The sequence below is a fragment of the Perna viridis genome, chromosome 9 (assembly GCF_037379345.1).
Source record: "Perna viridis isolate PV_CMFRI_1.1 ecotype Kerala chromosome 9, ASM3737934v1, whole genome shotgun sequence".
Classification (NCBI taxonomy): Eukaryota; Metazoa; Mollusca; class Bivalvia; order Mytilida; family Mytilidae; genus Perna; species Perna viridis.
In genome coordinates, this window is record NC_142453.1 from 27,883,154 (window position 1) to 27,904,560 (window position 21,407).

Here is a 21,407-nt window from a genome sequence, read left to right on the forward strand (position 1 = left end):
GACACTCCATCCCTATTATTTCCTATGCCTTATTAGCAGTCTTCTTCCTCCAGTTTTCATCAAAAGTTCAAAAATTAAAAAAAAGTTGTTTTGTTACAGATATGGCTTTGGTTTGCCAGGATCTAAAGCATATGTTGAGTTCCTTGGTGGTTCACTTACCATGGAATCCATGCAAGGTGTTGGCACCGATGTCTACCTACGATTACCTCATATTGATGGCAATAGAGAACCTTTCAGAATTTAGTCTGAATCAAAGCAGTTTTTGGTGGTTGGTTCATCCCTGTCACATTGAGCAGATTGTTACATCCATTGGTTTTGCCAGTGGAAGTCATGCTGTCTGAGTTCATTGAAGTGCTTTATTTTTTGTCCAGTAGATTATCTTAAGTTGAATTTTAACTTTTTTCATGTGTATGATGTATGTTTTCAGAATATTTTATACTATTAATGAAGCTCTGCTTCTTTTGTTTTACTCATTGTTGATGAATTGATTTTTCTTTCAAAAATCTTAAATATAATTGCATTTATGTGACTTTCCAATGACCATGAACTTTGACCTCAAGGTCAGATGTATGTATTTTTAAAGAAAGAATGGATTGACTATGTTTATATTACATAAGCAGTTCATGATGGTCAAATTTAGTATTCTAAACTGCTTTAAGTCTTCCCTGATGTATCTTACATCGTAGTTTGGAACTGACCCAACAGCATAAGATATCTCATGATTTACATAACCAGTACTAATTTTCTTCTTAGTTTAAGTTTTGTGGTTGCATTCAGGGCTTTTTAGTAGGTTTATATTATTGAGATTATTTACAGGTATTAAGTCCATGACTTCTTTACACCTAGCATTTAACCGTCCAATTAAAATATATATATATATCTTTTTAACGGGTTTTCCAAATGAATCTCATGAATTAAAATTACCAGTACTGTTTTATTACTTCACATTGTTTCTACATGTTAAAATATATGATGGAAAATGATCTTAAAGGGTTAAAATCTCCTTTTTACAAATAATAGGATAGTCTTGTGAAAATTGTGAGGTCTTGAAATTGAGTATCCTTTGTTGTCATTTAATAAAGTCAAGACCATTAAACTGTGGTTGTATTATTGGAATGTGTTCTTTTCTTTCTAGAGTTTTTTTTAAGTACTAATTAGGATGGAGATTTGTACTAACTTTTTTTATTGAAATATCTTGTGTTCACAAATGGGTGCTTCTAGAAAATATGATGGTCTTCAACAAACATTGGGTTTACTCATTGGCTTTTATTTCACATCACTATTCTGTTGGAACTGCCATTGCTATGATATATGTACTAGAACTTAGAAAAATGGATTTCATCAATAGGAAATATTTTTTAATCCCACTCAACGAGTGGATGGGATATTAGAATCACCTTGTCCATCCCCCATTCTTTGTCAATTTTCATTTCGTTGCAATTATCTCAATTCCTAATTGAAGGATTGATTTCAAATATATAGATGGGACATACGTTGTAATCCATTTTGGGTGCTGTTGGATATCAGCTTCCTGTACAGGTGGGACTTTGCCTCTTTTTACTATATAGAATGATATAGAACATTTTTGTCACAAAAATTTTGCCTCTGAATAGATGGATTAATTTTAAATTTTCCAAATTTGTTGTGTCACTTCATATAGATGGGGCATATGTTGTAAACAGTTTTGTTGTTCAACTTCCTTTATAAGTGGGGGTATGCCTAGCATAACAATGCATGCAGCTTCATGTTTTCATGATACAAATATGTGTTTATCTCAATTCAATGTTTGTTAGTAAAACTTTGTTTCAGCTTTGAAGCTAAACATGTTTTATACAGATTGACCTATTTGATGCTACTATTGCAGAGTTAAAAGAACCTGTATATAATACAATGTACTAGTCACAATTTTGTTTCCCATTGTAAATTTGTAATCAAATACTTTGCCAGGGATTTTATGTGTTAAATAATTATTTTTAAGTCATGTATATTGAATATTTACTAGACAGCATTGGTAAAAAAAAATGTTTTTGCAATTGATTTCTTTATGGTACATTTGATACATGTATTAGCAGTGAATTATCTCCCTTCACTTAACTTCACATCAAGATAACACCATTTAGGACTTTGTTTATTTTATGCTGTTCAAAATGAGAACTAGTCACACTTGAACGATAAACCTCAATGCATATTTTATCTATAATATTTTATGAAGGTTATATTGGAGATATTCATCATTTATCTATATTTTGTTGAAATTATATTGAAAACAGTCCTCAGTTATTATATCAATACAATTTTACTTGTGCTTAACCATGAAAACCTATATATTCTTGCTTTTGTAGTCTCATCTGCTTTTTTTTTTCAGACGGCAATACTTTTAACCTTGTAGTTCAGGAATAGGTTTTGATAAGATTAATTTGTGTAATTGTGTAATAATGGTGTACATGTATTGTTTATACGTGGTTTTAGTTAATGTATAGACTAATTATAAGTCTCGAGAAATTTGGTGCCGCTCACTTGGGCATTACTTGTATCTGTGTGTCGGTGTTTTTATATATATAATACATGTAATACTTTTCCTTAAAAAAGGATAGAAAACCAGTTTAATATGGAAAAGAAGACAAAATGGTGGAAAGGACTTGATCTTTCAAGCCTTTTTTGTGAGAATTATGTGATCAGTTGATTCATGACTTTGCAGAATAGAAAACATTGGCTTTTTTGACAGTGTCATAAAATGTTGTTATGAAAATGACTTAGTCAATTGTTTTATTGTAATTTATAGATGGTGGTTTTTCTCCTGTTGACTCCTGTGAGAAATACATGCAAAAGGATATATATATATATATGATATTGACCAATGGACATTCTATAAGAATGCATTGTGTATAGTAAATGTATGTTATGGAGACTATGTACTAATCTGTCATGTTTGCTTGTTAGTTAATTATGTATGGTGTGGAGGGACTTGATATTATGTATGAATAAATTCATCACATATTTTGATTTTATATCAATTTCTGAGTACATGGTACCACTTGGTAGTGGTCCTCCTGATTGATTTTTCTATTGGTCTAAATGTTATTGTCAGTCTAAAATATTTTTTGGCTTGTTGAGAACAGTTTAGTAAATTTTTGTGAATTATCAGCATCAAGCAACTTGTTAAGCATTACCCACTTTTTGGGCAATACAATTATTTTTCTTGTTTAGATGAAAGTTGGTTAGGTAACAAGTTTTTGTCTTCAATGAATCTCATTATTGGTGTTTTATCTTTGGCATTTCCAATTTCTTTTGGGGGGGAATAAAACAATAAAAAGCTTGATTTCTATAATTAGTAATAAAGTGACCTCTCTCTATCACAGTCCTGATTCATAAACAAATCACAATCACATGATTAAAAATAAAATAATCAGTCGCTCCAAAAATATACACTCATTCAGGAAATAAACTCAAAATAATGTGTTTCAATTAACATAAGCCAAACTGATCAACAAGAGTGGGTGTTAACAATTTGTGTTCTGTATGCCAACTTATAGACAGCTCTGGGATTCTTTGTATTTTCTGGCAAAATATGGAGATGAATGACACCCTAAAGACTTACATTTGATAGGTTGCCCCTGGATACACCATAGTATTAAATTGTCATAGAAAATAGAGCACTGCTCTAAATATACTACTTTTAAAAATATCTTAGTAAACAAAAACACAAATATACAAGTGACAATTACATAAACTGTATAGAATATTAAAAGTATTATTCAAATTTGAAAGTATTTTGGATCTTAGGAAAAAATAGAAAATATTCATGAACCGTACAGTACCCTGGAGTTGATGGTGCCATCATGACTAATGTGTTAGTAAAATTATCTAACCAACCTTTCAGCTGTTATGACAGAAATCACACCATAAATATTAAAAAAAATAGTTCTATGAATAAAAATTTCTATTCCTTTTCCTACCATTCAAAATCAAAATAATTCCAAATTTGTACAAAGAAAATTCTTATATGACAAATTTGTACTGTCCGTTTACTTGTATTCAGGCAGAGCAGATTTGAAAAATATATTAGAACATCTATCAAACTGTGAAAAGAAGATAACAAATATCAAAGTTGTAACTGACTACGAAAATAGTAACAAAAACTTTCTCCTTAAGTTGGACACAAACCAAATATTTCCAGCTAAAAAAATACTTTTATCCAACAAATCTGTATAAAAAGTAAACTGACTTCATTTTTGCTCTGCTTATTACAACCCATCCTCTATTCTAATGAAACAATTACCATAGATTAAGACAAGTCGTCAAAGAAAACATTCTATGGGCAAACCATTCAATGGCACATTTTTTTACAATAGATTGCTTGTAAGCTTTGAGCTTACTATTTCAGTTCAATAAGATCAGAACTTTAATGCAACCTGTTGTAAAATTTACATTACTATATCTGTGGCAATAAAGTAGTTGGGTCCAAGAAAACATATGAGCAAACCATTCAATGGCATATTTTTTATAATATATTGCCTGTAAGTTTTGAGCTTATTTCAATTCAACCTGCAAAAGAAATTGATGACATGATTTTTCATTACTTTATAACATGCTTGATGATTATTTAACCTTTGCTTAGGATTAGTCAGTAAAATATTATATTATATAAATCATCAAAAATACTCTACAAAGCAATGATACTACACATGGGAATATCTACTGACACCTTTAAAGGAATAAGGCTTACAAACCCTGATTCAGCCTACTAGATTTGCAAAAAGTGAGTCCTGGAGACAGGTATTTTTTAGCAGATAGCTAAAATGATTATTACATAATCAAATACAACTGAGGGCCAGAAAAAATTATATCAAATTCTGAAAAACTGATTGTTGAAATACAAAACAATGGAGGATTCAAAATAATTACTGTAAGCTAATCCAAAATAAGAATACCCTTCACTTGGACTTGAAGCATCCCTGATTTAATTATCTCCCCTTGCAAAGATTCAATAATTACTACCTTCCTTCATGCATCCTAGTGTATGTGTTATAAGGTTTGTTTTATATATCTAACCACCTTATCAAGTTTCATCAAAATTTGTCAAGCAGTTTAAGATGAATTTGTAAACAAGATATGTGGAAAAACAGACAGGGTCTTGTGTTCCTCAACATAGTCTGCAAGATGGGGGGGTGGATGTCAGATGAGCAGCTTCCATGATATGCAATACTAGTATAATAACAGAAACAACTCTTTGATAAATAATAAACTGACAACAAAATATTACACACATACAAAAGACCTGCATTAAAGTTGTTCACTTGGGAACCAAAAAAATCAAAAAACAAAAACACCTCAATGCAACTTTTAATTGTCTTAGGAAGTGGTTAACTACGTGGTGTAAAATTTGTTTACAATGGTACCTTTGGCATACCATAAGTAAACAAAGTAACCAACAGTCAGAGCTACTCGGCCATTTCCACTACACTAAACAATTAACATGGATGTAGAAAGAAGAAATTCCTCTTGAAATACTGCCAGAAGCATAACAATCTGAGTTTTTCTTCTATTTAATGAAAAAAGGCTAAGTACCTAGTCCCAATTGTTACCATCGACAATACTCTGCACTCATCCAATATATGTAAGAAAATCTATAATATTTCACTTAGAAAATAACAACAAACACAACAAAGGCAGATGACCTGTAATGACTTTTCTGAGTATATACGGTACAAAACTGCTCTGCAAGGAATAAACCCATATTTAATGTAAGGTTAACTTATGAAATCCTACAAACCTTAAATTATGAAATCCTACAAACCATGGGTTGGGTCCTTGCCTATTTACATTGCTTATGTATAGTTTCAACACATCCATGTAAGAATCATATGAGTTCTGTAGTAACAGTGACGAATCTAATAATTTGGATTAACTTTTCATTACTGAAATACTCTCCTCATAAAAACTTCCCAATATGCCTAGAATCCTGATCCAGCAGTCCTTTTCACAAAAAATCGTACCTGTAATTAAATCGTTAGTTATGATGTCATAATGGATCAAAGTATTGTGATGTCATAACTTATGACTTATTTCACTATCACAGTTTTTTTTTTTTGTGAAAAGAACTGCTGGATGGTTAGGATAAGAAAGATTTATCATAAGAATAGTTGTTGAAATGCAATTTTTCCAGCCACTTCAACTATTAAAAATCTCTATTCCTTGCAATATCATTTTTGTAAGGTTCTATGTTGTGTTGAATAGCCATATTTTAGCAATAAACAGTTCCACAAAATTCTGTGATTCTTACATGGACATGGACTAAAAATAAATATAAACCTGGAAAAGGTTTTTAATACCTACTGGACACTTTTTAGTCCAAACCATTAAAAATCCTGTATATTTGGAAGTGCATATCACATTGCATATATGTGTACTGAGTAATTTCTAGTCAAAATGACATAAATCTGCCAACATTTAGGGTAAAATGGCTCTAAAAAGCCTTAAGTTTTCATATGAATGGATGCAAACATAGACAGCCAAATAGCTAAAATATTGAAGAGTAAATACCTACAGTGAAACCAGTCTATACCAAAACCTTTTAGGATTGTAGAATTTATCAAGTTTACACAGAAATAGGCTATAACCATGTTAAAAGTACATCAAAGTGTAAATTTTTGTAAGAATCAGGCACAATGGAAAAAATCTGACTGTAATTTCACTCTAAGATAATTTCGTTATTTGAAAAGACCACTATTTGATTTCTGCATCATTCGACTTGTCAGAAATTTTTCAACAGAAAAGATGAAGTTTTTGACAAAGTTATCTGCCCTTGAAATGTTCATTTTCAGTTGATTTCAATGAAGTTACAACTCAATTCACCAAAGTGATATATAAAATATTGGTCTTTTTTCATACCATGTTTCACCCAATGCCTGATTCTTGCAGATATTGATACTTAAACTGATATGAAAGGACTTGAAAAAGTGCCTGGTAGAAAGGTTTTATTGGGTTCAGTTTAGACAAGATTCACTGTATCATAACTATCTCTATGTAACAATGAACACATCACACTTCATAAGACAGGAAGGATTATAATGTCTACTTCTCAGTGTTTCACTGAAGGTAATTCATTGGTTCAGGAATGTTTTCTTTAGGTAGAAATGTTAACATAGTAATTAAACACCTACACAACTACCTTTGTGCTCCAGTAGTTATTGAGTAATAAAATCTATGGAAACACAACCCAGACACCCAGACAAACGACTGAGCAAATATTGAAGGTAATTCACTATCATCAACATGTCACTCAACTAAACTCCAGAATTTAACACATTCCATGTTTCCAGTCTCCCTCTCTCCTCTTCAATATGTTAAGTGGAGATATTAAATTTTTATATTGATGGTGTGTACATATTAAATGAAAGTTAATTTGCCCAGTAGTATCTGAGAGTAAAACAAAAACTTAACATAGTACAATGTACAAACCTTTTTTTGTATGCAGTTAAGCTTCTGCTCAATGGGATGGGGTGGGGTGGGGGTGGGGGGGTGGGGGAACATACAATCTTTATAGTACAGGCACTTGTATTCATCAATGTGTAGTGGAAATATAGTATCATTCACTACAACCATATATTGATAAATACAAGTGCTTGCATTCTTAAGACCAAATTCTACATAAATTGGTAGAAAACAAAAACTAATAAATTATACATGCAAACTAGAAATAAATTTGTTAAATATGGAAAGCAGGCTGTGAGATGAATGAAACAACAGGACACTTCTTCCTGATCTTTGCAGAAATGTGTGGGGAGGCAGCCATCTTGACCGTCTGCAACTGTGTACAGTGCATAAAAGAATCCCCTGCTCTGTCAGTTATTTTGTTGCAACCACTGATATCCAAGGAAATAAGTGTCTGTGTAACAGGATTGCCTGGCAAGAGTAATTGCCTAAGACCATCATCTGTGATTCTTGGGCAATAACTAATGTCAAGCCTTTCTAATGAGATCAAATGATTAGGAATCTCTGATAAGGATGAATTTGAAATTTCAGTGCCTGCAATTGATAAATGTTTCAACTTGTGTAACCTGCTGATGTCGACCATTCCAGGTCTTCTATCTGCCGGTGGGCGAATCAGATCTTGGAATTGTTCATCGCACATACTAACCCAACTGATATCGAGCGAATGTAGTAATGGGCAAATGGCAAATCCTAATGCACTTACAACTGCCCATGAGCATGAAGATAAAGACAAGTTCTTCAATTGAGGAATTCTTGCTAAAAGCCATGCCAACTGTTTATGTGTGAGCTTTGAAGATTTCAGAATCAACGTTTGTGGCTGACGTTTCACAATGCCAATAAGATGAACTTGATATATGTATTTTCCACTGAGATTAATTGTCCTCCACATGGAATGGTGCATGCACCAACGATTCCATGTCTTACAACATGCCAAACACTTGGTCAAACTCTTATTGTCTAGCTTGGAAAATATTTTCATCCATATTTCTCTGCAGATAGGATGATTCTTTCCATTGTTCAACATGAAGTAATCTGCTGGTGGGGGAGGAGGTGGGGGCCTTATAACATAACGCTTAATGTCTTTCAAGGGTTCTATTTTTGGAGGTGGCACAAAATCAGGGCCAGTATCTCCTCTCCCTGGAGGGAAAAATCTGTGAGGACTATGAAAGTCTTCATTGTCCCCTGGTCCTCTTCCTATCAATCTTCTTCTCTTTTTCCCTGACCCTTGACCTCTAAATCCTGATTTGGTTGGAGTTTCACTTAGTCCATGTTCTATGTATGAAGTAGAAGGAACTTCGTCACTCAACACATTTTCAACCAAGTCCAGAGGTTCTGAAGATAACTGTTTCCTGACCTTTGTAGCAGGAGACCTTTTGAACTTTTTGAATCCATAAAGTCGTCTGCCTCTTGGAGATGTCAAAGCCTGCAAGTAAAAAGGCTTGTAGTTAAAAGTTCAAAGTTCATCAGTCCTTGGTTGAATTTGTGTTGAGATTCTTTGTTCCCCTTCACTGAGTTTAAAACAGAACTGCAGAAAACAAACAGTGAGTTAAACTTATTGAAAGGCAAAGAAAAACAACACAAATTCCTTTCAAATTTTCATTAAGTTTATTTCATCCATTATTTAACATATGAACAAATTCTACCAGTAAACAGATCTATCATTTTGCATTAAAAGACATAATGATGAAAAAAAAATAAATGTACAGCCTTGAATTAAACAGTCCCTGAGGAAAAAAACATAATATATATATATATATAATATTGTAAATTAGGAAATTATTTCATGCATTTCCTATTTGTTGTTTTTTATTCAATTGAAATAGATAATTCAGTAATATTTAGAAAAATTCTGTTTACATACTACTAAAATTTATATACTGTTACATCTTATTACTGCAACTGCAATCTACTCACATTTTGTAAAATTAAAAACATCATAAGAGTTTCAGAAACTATAATTATCTCACAAGTGAGAAAACTGAATACATTAGCAAAATTTTCAAATAGTTGTTTTAATCTATTCAATAAAAGTATTTATGATAATAGACATGTTTACTGGTGACATATAACAATAGAGTTATAATTATTCTATACAATAAATTATTACATGAATTAACATTTCCTGAAATCAACTTCACTATAATTTCTTAAATTAACATCAAATTTCATTTTGGATATACCTTTCCATTCAGGAAAAAAGAATTGGTAATAAAGTTGTTCAAACACTTCAAGATTGGAAATTCTTACAAATGTATCTCATCCGGTTAAATACAGTGATTAAGGAAACTGTCTCAATGATTTGTCATTCTATTTTTTCAAATAAGCATATAAGGAGGGGAGAAAATGTGCAAAAACAATAAAATTTACAAACATGTTAACAACTTTTCAACATGTATCCGAAATCACTTGTGTCTAAAACAATTTTACACATGTGTATCATTAACTGCAGCCATTTAATAGAAAAAAACAATTCAAAGCATGAAGATCTGTGAGTAAATTTTCATAGCAATGGGAGTGCACAAATGAATAGGTTTATACCAGAAATATCAAGAATAAAATCATTCAATATAGCTGTATGAATAATTTGTGGACAAAAGCATCCAATTATTATTAGCTACATGTATATGGCCTCACATATTCACCACTTTAAGCAAATTATTCAACAGATTTTAAAATTTTATATACATGCACATAACCTTCCATTTGAAAACAGAAAACAGTTCGTTGTTGAGAGGAAGACATATTTCAGTAAAAGAATGATTTAAAATGTGATGAAATCTCAGACTGGAAAAATCTAAATTTTTTGACAATGCTCCTCAAACTCTAGCTTTAAAATTAGTGTCAAACACAATGGGTCATTGTTTTTTTTTTTCAATCTATGTTAGTAAGATCTTTAATAGTCATAAAATTCCCACAAAATAACTTTTAAGTGGTTGTCTTTGTAAGAATCATGCAGTCTGTAAAATGTGATATACCATAAAAAAAAAAGGCTACATATTTTTATTTTTTGTTATTATGTTGCTTTATAGGTCTATAAGATGAAATGTATAATTATTCATACCAATCTGCCTGCTCTTAGGAGATAGTCCACATGGAAAATCCAATAGTTTCTATTGTATTTTAGTGTCATTTACAGAGTTGTCTCCCTTAATTTTGAATTCTTAAGTACATTCTATATAATTTTATCTCCTATGAACAAGGGTTATATGAAAATCCACATGTTACTTTATGTTTACTATGATATTTCAAACAAAATATCAAAAATAAAAATATGTGGGCTTTCCACCCATGAATCACATTTTGCAAGATTCTTAGCTGGAGCACTACTAAATGCATTCAATTCAAACTTAATAATATACAAAACATCAAACCCTCTACATATTTACATTAAAAACAAATTATTAACCAGTTCTTCCATTTATACACAATGAAATGTAATTAAGCCATTTTTTCTCAACATGAACGAATAAATTAGGAAATGAAGAAACACAAATAATGTACTGTATAAAAAAACAAATGATGATGATGATATGCATATGTAAATAAAGACACTAAAAAAATAAAAATTATTTCAAAAACATATGAAAAAAAAATCAAATTCAAACAATTATGTTTTGGAAAAATTTCTGCCCTAAACTTACAACATGAATAAAATCGGTGCAAGTATTAAACTAAGTGTAGCATCAGTTAACATGGGTTACATTTTTCTTTTTGAAGAATTCTATCATAAATAGAAATCCTGAAGTTTAAATTAAAAAAATAAAGTGAAAGGCCAACTAAAATAATTTGTTGATTTTCAATTCCTGATTTCTTTCTTTTCAAGATGCCTCATTTTTAAATTTATTGCAAATCAATAAAACAAAATCAAGTTACCATCTCCCTTATCAATTTTTATGGTTATGAACAAAGTAAAAAAAATACTCCTTTGTCATACCATATTTTAAATCAAACAAAACAGTAAAAACAAATCTCCCTCCATTATTATTCTAATGAAAATTTGCCACAGAACCAAGAAATTCACTTTGCATGACCTCAGTGAAATAAGTCCTTCACAGTAGGGTAGATCCTATAAAAAAAAGCATTCAAAAATCTTGTGTTATTTTTTTTTTTTTTTTTTTTTTTGATTGGAAAATATTCTTTGCTCAAAATGGTTTGCCAGGTTCTTTTACTATCTTACTATATAAATGTTACCATAGCAACTGATACACAACAGCATTATACTTTCGCAACAATCTACTGGCCTTACTACAAAACAAAGATAACAAGAATAAAATCCTCTACCAGAATATAGCAAACATAAAAATATGTGATTATATAATTCCATTTATTGAGCAGCTTTTCCGGCAAGGTATGAAAAAAACCCTGAAATGAACATGAAACAAAAATTATGCATCAACAGTAATCCAAAAATCTACGAGGTGTAACTACCTCACGCCTGGGTCGCTTAGCAACATGATCTGACGTCATGTTTTCATCACTAAGCGTTGGAGATCTTTTGATGGTCCTCCCTGATCGAGTTTTCACAGATTCTGGTGTTTTGTCAAAGCCATTTGATTTTGAATTGTCTCCCTTTGGAGTATCTGTGGAAGCCACATCATCCAAAATGCTATCACTATCATCTGATTTCAGGATGGACTTTTTCATTGGTGAAGTTTTTACATTTGTCAGCGATTTCCTCTACAAAATATAATACACATTATAGTTTCAGAGGTCTTCAATGATTTCAGCAGTGCTGGAAACAGCCTTTATCTTAAATTGTAACTTAATGAAAGTTTTCTAATACAACTGTTTACAGTGAGTTATACCAAGTTTCATCAAATTGCCATTCATAGTAGAAGATAGTAGAAGATCAACAGTTCTTCAAAACACAGTCATATAACATGCTAACAAGCGATGAAAATATTCTAACTTATACTTCAAGTCTGGTAATTTTGAAGTCACTTTTAAGAGTAATCATTGGAACCAAGATTCTAGCAAAAATCAAGAGATTGTAATCCCATGAAAAAGACCAGACATGGAAAACTGAAACTTCAAACACACAGCAAAGAACATAGAATAACCAAAATAACACACACAAAGTAACAAAAGTAAAAGAGCAACTCCACTAAAAACCGGAAGCATGGACCAAGTGCACCAGGTAAGCATCCTCTGATGTTTTAGAAACACCCGCAGAATTGCTCATAAAAGTCAAGTCCAGGGTAGACAAAAGAGCAAAGGAAAACTATGACTCGTTAAACAAATCAGTTTCATGGTGCAGATGGACACACCGTTATGATCCATGAGTTCATGATGACAACCATAAAACTTTTGTAATGATGACTTCAATCTTGTAGCAACATAACCCTGTTCCAGAAGCCTAATTGTAAGACATCTAGCATGATACAAAATGTCTGCATAGTTATGGCAAGCTCTGGCTTAATGTATGAGTTATATTATGAAACTCCATACACAGGTGCTAAAGGGATCAAGACTCACAGTAGAGATTTACAAAAACAACACACTTTTGTTTCCAAACACGATCAAATGTTCATGATAACGAAGAGGGGAAATAATAGATTTGGTAAATACTTTCATAAAAATAACATTCTTTTAATTTTTAATGATAAGCAATTTTTTTGTCTGATCTAAATGGTACTAGCTATACATTTCTAACATTAAAATGAATAAACTATTACCATCTTGAGAGGCGATCTTTGTTTTAAAACACCAGGAGATTTTTTAGGCTTACTGCCATCAACCAATCTTCTGGATGGAACCAAATTCTTTCTCACCGGAACTTTTTTCACCACTGATGGTTCTTGTTTGTCTATTGTTTCTTTTGGTACTACAGCTGAATCATCATAACATTCCATTTCTCTACCGATATCTTCAAAATCTGTCTCACTACCATAGGACATTGGAGAATCCTACAATGGTATTTAATCTTATATCAAGTAAGAAATTCTATGTTTAACATAGACTGACAATAACAGTAGTCTGGTAGTCCTGTGTCTACCTAATTTTGTAAAGGACTACATGAAAAAATTTCATGGTAGTCCTATGGGCTATCTAAATTTAGTTTTAACATATTTATTTAGAAAAATACCCATGTCATTTACAAATACAAAACAATTTATATTACTGACAGGATCTAGAAGCAAATCTCAAGGCTTTTACAATTCCATCTCCTACCTAAATTTTGCCTTATTGTTCAAAAGATCTAAGAACAGAACCGTCATTACCATCTACAGACTTCCTGTTTTACCTCTGAAGTAGTCCTGTTAACCACCAAACAAATGAAGTTTCAAACCCTGTCTACACTGGACCTCTTTTAAGAATGTTTGCTGCTCTATTTAAGAATGACAAGGATTTCAGAGGGTTGTGAAACCTTTCAAGATCTATCATGGTAGAACAAAATAAGAAAACAAATAGATTGGTCAGTGTGCTTGTTTTTAAGATATTAGCATTTCAAATTTTGATTCGCCTGAATATAGCTGAAATATTGCTGCTCGGGCATTAAACCCCAACAATCAATCAATCAAATTTTGACAGGAAAAGGATTTCTCTAGATTTTCCACAGGTCTTTTCGTAGTAGGTTTAACCAACTAAAAACTTTTAAGAAGTAACAAGGATTTCACAAAAACTTCCCAAATAAGATTTTAAGGCATGTTTAATGAAATTATGAAAAGAAAAGTTGGGGTCACTGGGCAAAAAATATTAATGCTGTGAAATTGATAAAACCAGAGGTGTCAAAAAATCTAACAAAAATGTCTGAACATGACAAGTAAATATCTTTAAAATAGAAGACCTCATTTCAATGCACAAAACTGACCACCTTATGACTGAGTCTGAAAAATTCATTTCCTTTAGTTTTTTTTACATTAACCTTACTGCTTAGCACTGTGAAAGAAACTCATCAAAATTTAAAGTAAGCAGAAAAAGAAATTACATCATCTTTAAAAGGAAAATTTAATGTATATACCTGTACATATAGATTCAGATTGGATTGGTTCAAAATATTTCTAAACTCCAAATGGTAAAACTTGATTTTTAACTTGGAAGCAAAAGTGAGGACATAAAAATCTAAATTTTACCATAGAGAATATAGAAATAATTTAAATCAAGAATTAGCTGTTTGTTTCTTCCATAAAATTTGTAGAAAGCTCAGAAAATGTATAATGAAGGGAACCCAACAAAAATGAGAGAGTGGGTGAGTGAGTGAGTGAGGAGGTTTTTAACGTCCTTGACTACCCTGTCAGGTCTTGCATGGACAGTAAGCCAACACAGAAATTTTATCATTTTAAAGAGAAAAATAGGACATTAACAAAGCACTAAGTAATACACCACCACCTAATGGTGCAAAAAGGGGGATGGCAAAATGTTCAAAATGACCTAAATAAAAATCTACATTTTGGACTTTGCTGAAAATTGAACTTGAGCTGTATTCCATGGTATTTAATAACTATGAACTGACATATTCTAAAATTATCATCTAGAAACCATCAGGGGATGGACCGACCAATGGACACACAACTTTTGGGAGGGTTACCCCAGTATCATGTTATACTAAGTCACTTCATGTGCCAGGGTATAAAAATGAAAAACCACTTGATTAGAATGTGAAAATGGAGGAATCATGTTTTAAACCATATGAAAGCCCTGAACTTCTATCCCTGTTGTCATATATTTTTTCTATTAATTTGATATTGTTTTTGTCCCTTAATGTTTTTCTCTTCCACTGGTGGTTTCCATTATTCATTAAAGTTATTATAAAGTTATAACATACCAATTGTTCTCTAACTATAACCCGCTTCCCATCATGTTCCTTCACACCAGGTTTGACCTCTACATTAACTAATGGTATGGATGTTGATGGTTCTTCTGTCTTCACCTCATCCTTTATCCTAGTCTGAAAATTATTTTAGGTCAAAATGCTGTTTTTTTTATACAATAAAAGTTATAAATATAAATCTGTGTGTTTTCCGTGTCTACAATTAGTTCTGAATCAAGTTTTCACCTCAATCACAAATTACAGAGAATCCATTTATGGTAAACACCCAAGTATGTAAGCAAGACTTGAAAAAAACAGAATTTATATTAGATGATGCACAAAAATATGATAATCTCTACTGCCTCAAGAAAAAATAATGGCTGATGGAAAATATCAGGTAAGGAACACTTACCTGTATAAGTACTACATGTTACCTGCAGTTCTCCCTTTGACGAGTCATGCAAACATTTTGGACACTCCCACTGCTGACGAACATCTTCGTTGACGACCCCTTCACTGTTCAAATTCTCATACTTCTGTTGTAGACATGGAACATGAACAATCTCCCAACAGAGACTGCACTCCATCAACTGGTTAGGTTCTGGCTGATCCAACTTGTTACATATCAAACATGTACAATTTTGTGGAAGAACGGGCTGAAAAATGAAAAGAGTTGTGTGGAACTATGTCTTGAGACCAAGAACTGTATTTTATCATGTAGTTTTATTGATAGTAAAAAAATGCATTTCTTTTCCATACTTTATACAGGAACAGTGCTAAATCAAGTCAACACTTAAAAATTGTATACCAAACTTCATTAGTAAGTTTCAGTTTTTGTAGATTTACTGTGTAAGCATTGTGTGAAATTAAGGAGGTAGACCTAAGGTAAGGGACACAACTCTTTAAAATCATTGAAACGTTTTTATTCAGGCTCTTTGTATCAATCTCATGTAAGCATTAAAGTAACTTGGATTGATTTCATTCTGTATCACATGAAAGCTTGAAAGGCTTAGTTGAAATTGATTATGATACAAACATATCACTGCTTTCAAGAGTTATGCCCCTTACTCCAGGTCTACCTCCTTAAGTTGAATAGTTTAAAAAAAACACAATCTACAAGTAGTGTTACATGTATCTGACATAAAACCATAAAAAAAAAGACTTTTTGCTTGCAACCCACATCCAATTTAAAGGTCAAACTGGTTGAGTTAAGTGAATATTTTGACAATTAATTACTGTATAAATCTATGCCTTTAAAAGCCAATATATGTAGTTTCTATTGTATGCATTCAGAAAACAGATAGAAATAAGAAATTTTTCATGCTATTCTTATCAGTACATGCTTTCTTAAAAAATTTAAACCTTAAAAATAATTATTTATAGTCTTTCCAATATTTCATGCATATTAATAATAACATTCTTATTTGTATACACTTTTAAATTTTAAACCCTACAAATAATTACCTACAGACACTCCAATACTTTCTAAAACTTACAGAGAGACACTGTTTACTTTTACAGCACTGTTTCATTCTGCCTGAGCCACCAAATTTCTTCATATCTTTACAAAAGTTACACTCGCCACAATCTGAACGTGTACATGGCTCACACTTCTTACATCTTGTTCTTCTCCGCCGTACTACTTCAGATTTCTGTGGACCTTTGCCCTTACCAGCTTTTGGCTCTTTCTTTCCCGACAAAGTGTACTGTCGTTTTGGTTTTATTACCTTAAACATGTATGAATGATGTATATGTAAATACATGAGCATTTTTTGTGCTTTTTTTTAGTCATTTGAATGTTAACAGAGTAAGATTTTTTTCAATTTAAGGTGTATACTGATTCAATATTTATTATATTACTACACAAAACCATATATCTTTGGTGCTGAAGAAATTATCATATGGATAAAACATCAGTGTCCCCTAAACTACCCTAATATTTGTTAAATCAAAATGGAGTGTAACATGAACAAGTATCTATGGTGTCTACCCAACAGAATTAAAGCAAAATGCAATATTCAACCTTAATAGTTGTTTTCTTACAGTATCTGTGACAGACAAAAACATGACCACAATGTCAGAAAATAAGTCTCTATGTCATTTTACAGAGGGGAACAATTAACTACCGTATAGCGGGTTATTTTCGCAGTGCGACGGAAATCGCAAAAATAAATCCTGCGAAAATATCCATCTATCGGAATACATATTTTCAACTAAATAGCAAGGGGACTTTCCATATTTCCTAATGGTAGACGGATCAATATGTATTTAAATTGTGAATACTTTTTAAGATCGATCAACCCCCGACATTCTAGTCCGACGTCATGAATGAATCTCACATTTCACACAAAATAGTATTACGACAGGAATGCTAAGTAAAAGTTGAAAATGAGCATCTTAAATTTTTTCAAGCCGAAAACCTTTGTGCCTTCCGAAAAATCAGAATTGGCTGATGTAGTGGGTCCAAGTGCTTTGAAAGAAGCAAATGAGCGTGTGATTGAAAATCATAGGAAGTCCGTCTATTAATGCTAGTCAAAATGCAAGTTCAGATAAAACACCCACTTCGACGAAACGAGGAAAATATCTTATTTATACGCCACAAGATCGGGCAGAAATTGGAAAATACTGTTCACAGAATGGACCAGCTTCAACCGTTAGGAAATTCAGTGGAAAGTTCCCGAAATTAGCTGAAAGTACTGTTCGTAGCATGAAAAAGGCGTATGAAAATTCCTTAAATTCACGAAAAAGAAAATTAGACTTTGACGGTGAAATCACATGCGTGGTTCTTTCGAACAATGGTACTCAAATGAAATCGTCAAACAATTAGATAAAAAGGAACAAATAGACGAGGAAATCATTAATCCTGTGGATTTGTCACTTAGCAGATTAAAACCGCTTTCCGTAAAATGCCTGGTTAAGATGTTTCAACATATCAAAAACAATCCGGAGATTGTCCGAAGTGGATTCCGAGAAACCAGAATTAGTGTTGTCCTGGGTGACCTTCTCGAGGACGAATTCAAGGACGAACTACCACTTGCTAGGATGTCACGCTCAAAATGATTTGATTTTATTTTAATACCGTATTATCTGTATACCGGTATGTTTTATTCTGACTTTGTCTTTCTTGTCATTCAATAAAATATTTTATCTTTTAGTGTTTCGTACTTAAAACAATTTCCTTTTAGTACTGAACATTTCCGTTTTTGCAATGATGCATCTTTTTTTTATTTCCTACAAAAATGCAACAAAAAATATATGTACACAACACACTTACCGCGAAAATATTTTGTTGCAAATTCACGAACCGCGAAAATAAAACCCGCAAAAATTTTTTACACACTTTTTGATACAGAAACCGCGAAAATTTACCCCCACGAAAATAACCCGCTATACGGTACCTTTCAAGTTTCAACTCATATAGATCTATACATGTGACAAATAATTTGAAATTTATTCTGAGTTGTATATTAAAATTTTAAAACTGTTCCAATCTCTGTATAAATCTTTGTGTAAAATAAATAGTTTTGTTAAGTTCTTTTTTTTCTGAGACTTAATAGAACTTTTAAAAATAACATTAATCACCAACCTTTTTAGATGGAGGCCAGTTTATCAGCTGTTCACCAGTAATAGCTGACTTAGCATCATCATGAAGATGCTCTACAACCAGTTGCTAAAAACAAAATAATTTATACAACTACAGAACATACATCATGCAAAATGCTTGCATATTACTACAAAGGTTGCAAAAATTTCTGATTTATATAAATTGAGTAGCAGGTTTCAGAGCCGAGATAATAAACTATTTCGGAATATTTTTAAATTCAAGTAACATAACTCCTAACTTAAAATAATTGGATCATATTCTTAATACTGTGTTAACAATTTCTTTCAAATTCTATGAAATTCAGGTCACTGGTTTCAGAGGAGAAATGAGGACAAGCACAGACAGACATATTGACAGAAGGAAAAAAAATAATACACTCCATAACACTTGTTGTGTGGTGTATAACAGACCCATCGAAATTTTTTTAAGCACATCTGACATTCGGTCAGACACAAGGTGATGACTTGTCTGACCGAACGACAATTTGTCTGACCGAAAAAACTCTGAACAATTTATCGACACGCTAACATTTTTGATGGGGGGTGGGAATCTCCAAGTACATTTTATTATCAAGCTGATTTTAAAACTACTGGGTATGGGCTCTTGAATTTGTTAATTTGTCACCATTATTCATTTTGACTAGAGTGTATCTGATGAGTCTTCATAAACGAAACATGTGTACTTTGTTTTGAGTTCTTTGTATTATATATTGTTGATTTTTTAAATTTGAAATAAAGTATTGTTATTAAATTATAAAATTTATTCTCAATCTCTGGCATAAAACATAATCATTTCAAAATTCAACATTTCATCTTGATAGTCAAAACATTCACTGTCTTCATAATCATCATCATTGTCAAATGAAAATTTGTTTTATCAGATGTTCAATTATTAATCTTTATCAATTTCGATGTAAAAGAAACATACTTTATTATTTTTTTCATTATTATTTTGACAATATAATGACCGCATGTTTTCACATGTAAACGAGTAGCGAGACAACGGAAGGGACGATATATCAAAGGACGAAATGACGTGTAGCGAATGAACCGGAAGTTACATATTATTGTTTACAATCAAATTGATTGACTATCTCGCTAGACTGTAGACTAATTCACGTAATTATTAAAACGTTCCTAGTTTTATTATTCACAAAAACCACTTCAGTTTTGAGAAAATCTTCTTTAACGTAAGAAAAAAACATCGGACATCCGGGCCGACAAGCAAGGTGTATTTACTAGACCCAGGACAATTTTACCGGACAGGTCCGACGGTCCGGCAGGTTTCGATGGGTCTGGTATAACAATATCATTCAGTTAGTATATGATTATATGCTATGTGCTGCGATACAGGAGGTGAGAAAATCATACATTTGCTTTTCAAGTTTAGGGGTGCTTTCCATTATACAGTTTCATGTTCTCAGTCCACGAACCACTTCTGACAAACCAGACTAACCAGAAGTAGTATAAGCGAAAGTTGGTTCGTACCGGTTAATGGAAAACAAGCCAGCTATCATGATCTCTGTTACACCTTAAAACACATGTCTATAAAATTTACCATGCACCTACCCTAGCATCAGCCAGTAAACCAACAGGATCTATAAGATCTTTAGGTATTCCCTTCTTTGACGGTGGTAAATCATCTAGCCATTCTATCATTTTCTTTAATCCTCTTATCTCCCATTTTGTTAAATGAATATTTCTGTGCTCATGTTTAGGTCGTCTCAATTCCAGAGATCCAGTTGAGCTATTTGAGTCCTCATTCATTTTTAGCCTATTTGTTTTATTTGCCAATTCTTTTGACACACTAGAAAAATCGATCTCTCCTTGATGACCTGTGAGGTCATCAGGTCGTTCATAAATTTCAGTATCAGCAGAACTACAACTATCAGAAGAAGACTTCCGAGGAGATCTTTTATGTTTCATACCCATCTTTTCTTCATCTATTGAAGGAGATTTTTTAACATGATCGATTCTAGTCAATTCTATTTTGATACTTTTGGAAAGATTGGAATTTCCCAAATCTGGAGAATTTTTAACTTCCATTTGCCCATTTTCCTGAGAACACCTTGAAGATGGTCTTGAATCATCAAGGCCATCTGTTTTTTCATCATCCTGGTTTTCAGATGGAACTTCAACGCACTGTTTTCCTGTCAAACAGGTTACATATTGAGCCAACACATACCAACCTATCTCAGCATAGAAAGGGTACCTGAACTTTTGGGGAACCTGTAAATTGGAAAAAAGGGTAGCCATAAACAATCTTAAATTTTCTTCAATTTTTAAGGGTTATCTGAAAGTAAAATAGACATCTTGAATAGCTTTTTGCTGGTTAGTGTAAAGTGCATATTGAATTATCTCCCCTTTGAATGTTACCATCAATTTTATTGTCAAGAGCTCAGACTAAAATGTCAGACTATTTGTTTCTTCTAATGATTCTATTGACAACATAATTATAGTTCTTGATATAATAAAATGCTATAAATTCAGAAGTTATTGTGATTTTTGTTTTAAATAATCACTGTGAAAATCCAAATGGGTCATTATTATGCTGTTATAG

At 32.1% G+C, this 21,407-nt stretch overlaps 2 protein-coding genes across 6 annotated transcripts in view; one reads left to right on the forward strand and one right to left on the reverse strand.

The window, feature by feature from the left end:
• Positions 1-3,003, forward strand: part of LOC148607602 (branched-chain alpha-ketoacid dehydrogenase kinase-like) — a 41,776-nt gene extending 38,773 nt beyond the window's left edge. For all 3 annotated transcript variants that reach the window (XM_088544718.1, XM_088544716.1, XM_088544719.1), the window contains one exon: positions 100-3,003. In XM_088544718.1, the coding sequence (XP_088400844.1) occupies positions 100-244 (145 nt within the window). In that variant the 3' untranslated portion in view covers positions 245-3,003. The remainder of the gene's footprint in view (positions 1-99) is intronic.
• A 306-nt stretch (positions 3,004-3,309) lies between these two features.
• The window catches only part of LOC148607604 (lysine-specific demethylase 2A-like), a 39,363-nt gene continuing 21,265 nt past the window's right edge, over positions 3,310-21,407 (reverse strand). For 2 of the 3 annotated variants that reach the window (XM_088544707.1, XM_088544708.1), the window contains exons 9-16: positions 20,417-21,076; positions 18,831-18,914; positions 16,741-16,971; positions 15,679-15,900; positions 15,260-15,382; positions 13,170-13,400; positions 11,923-12,171; positions 3,310-8,917 (exon numbers count right to left, since the gene is read on the reverse strand). In XM_088544707.1, the coding sequence (XP_088400833.1) occupies positions 7,709-8,917; positions 11,923-12,171; positions 13,170-13,400; positions 15,260-15,382; positions 15,679-15,900; positions 16,741-16,971; positions 18,831-18,914; positions 20,417-21,076 (3,009 nt within the window). In that variant the 3' untranslated portion in view covers positions 3,310-7,708. Of the gene's footprint in view, positions 8,918-11,585; positions 12,172-13,169; positions 13,401-15,259; positions 15,383-15,678; positions 15,901-16,740; positions 16,972-18,830; positions 18,915-20,416; positions 21,077-21,407 lie in introns of those variants that run through there. The other variant, XM_088544709.1, reaches the window with a different exon arrangement.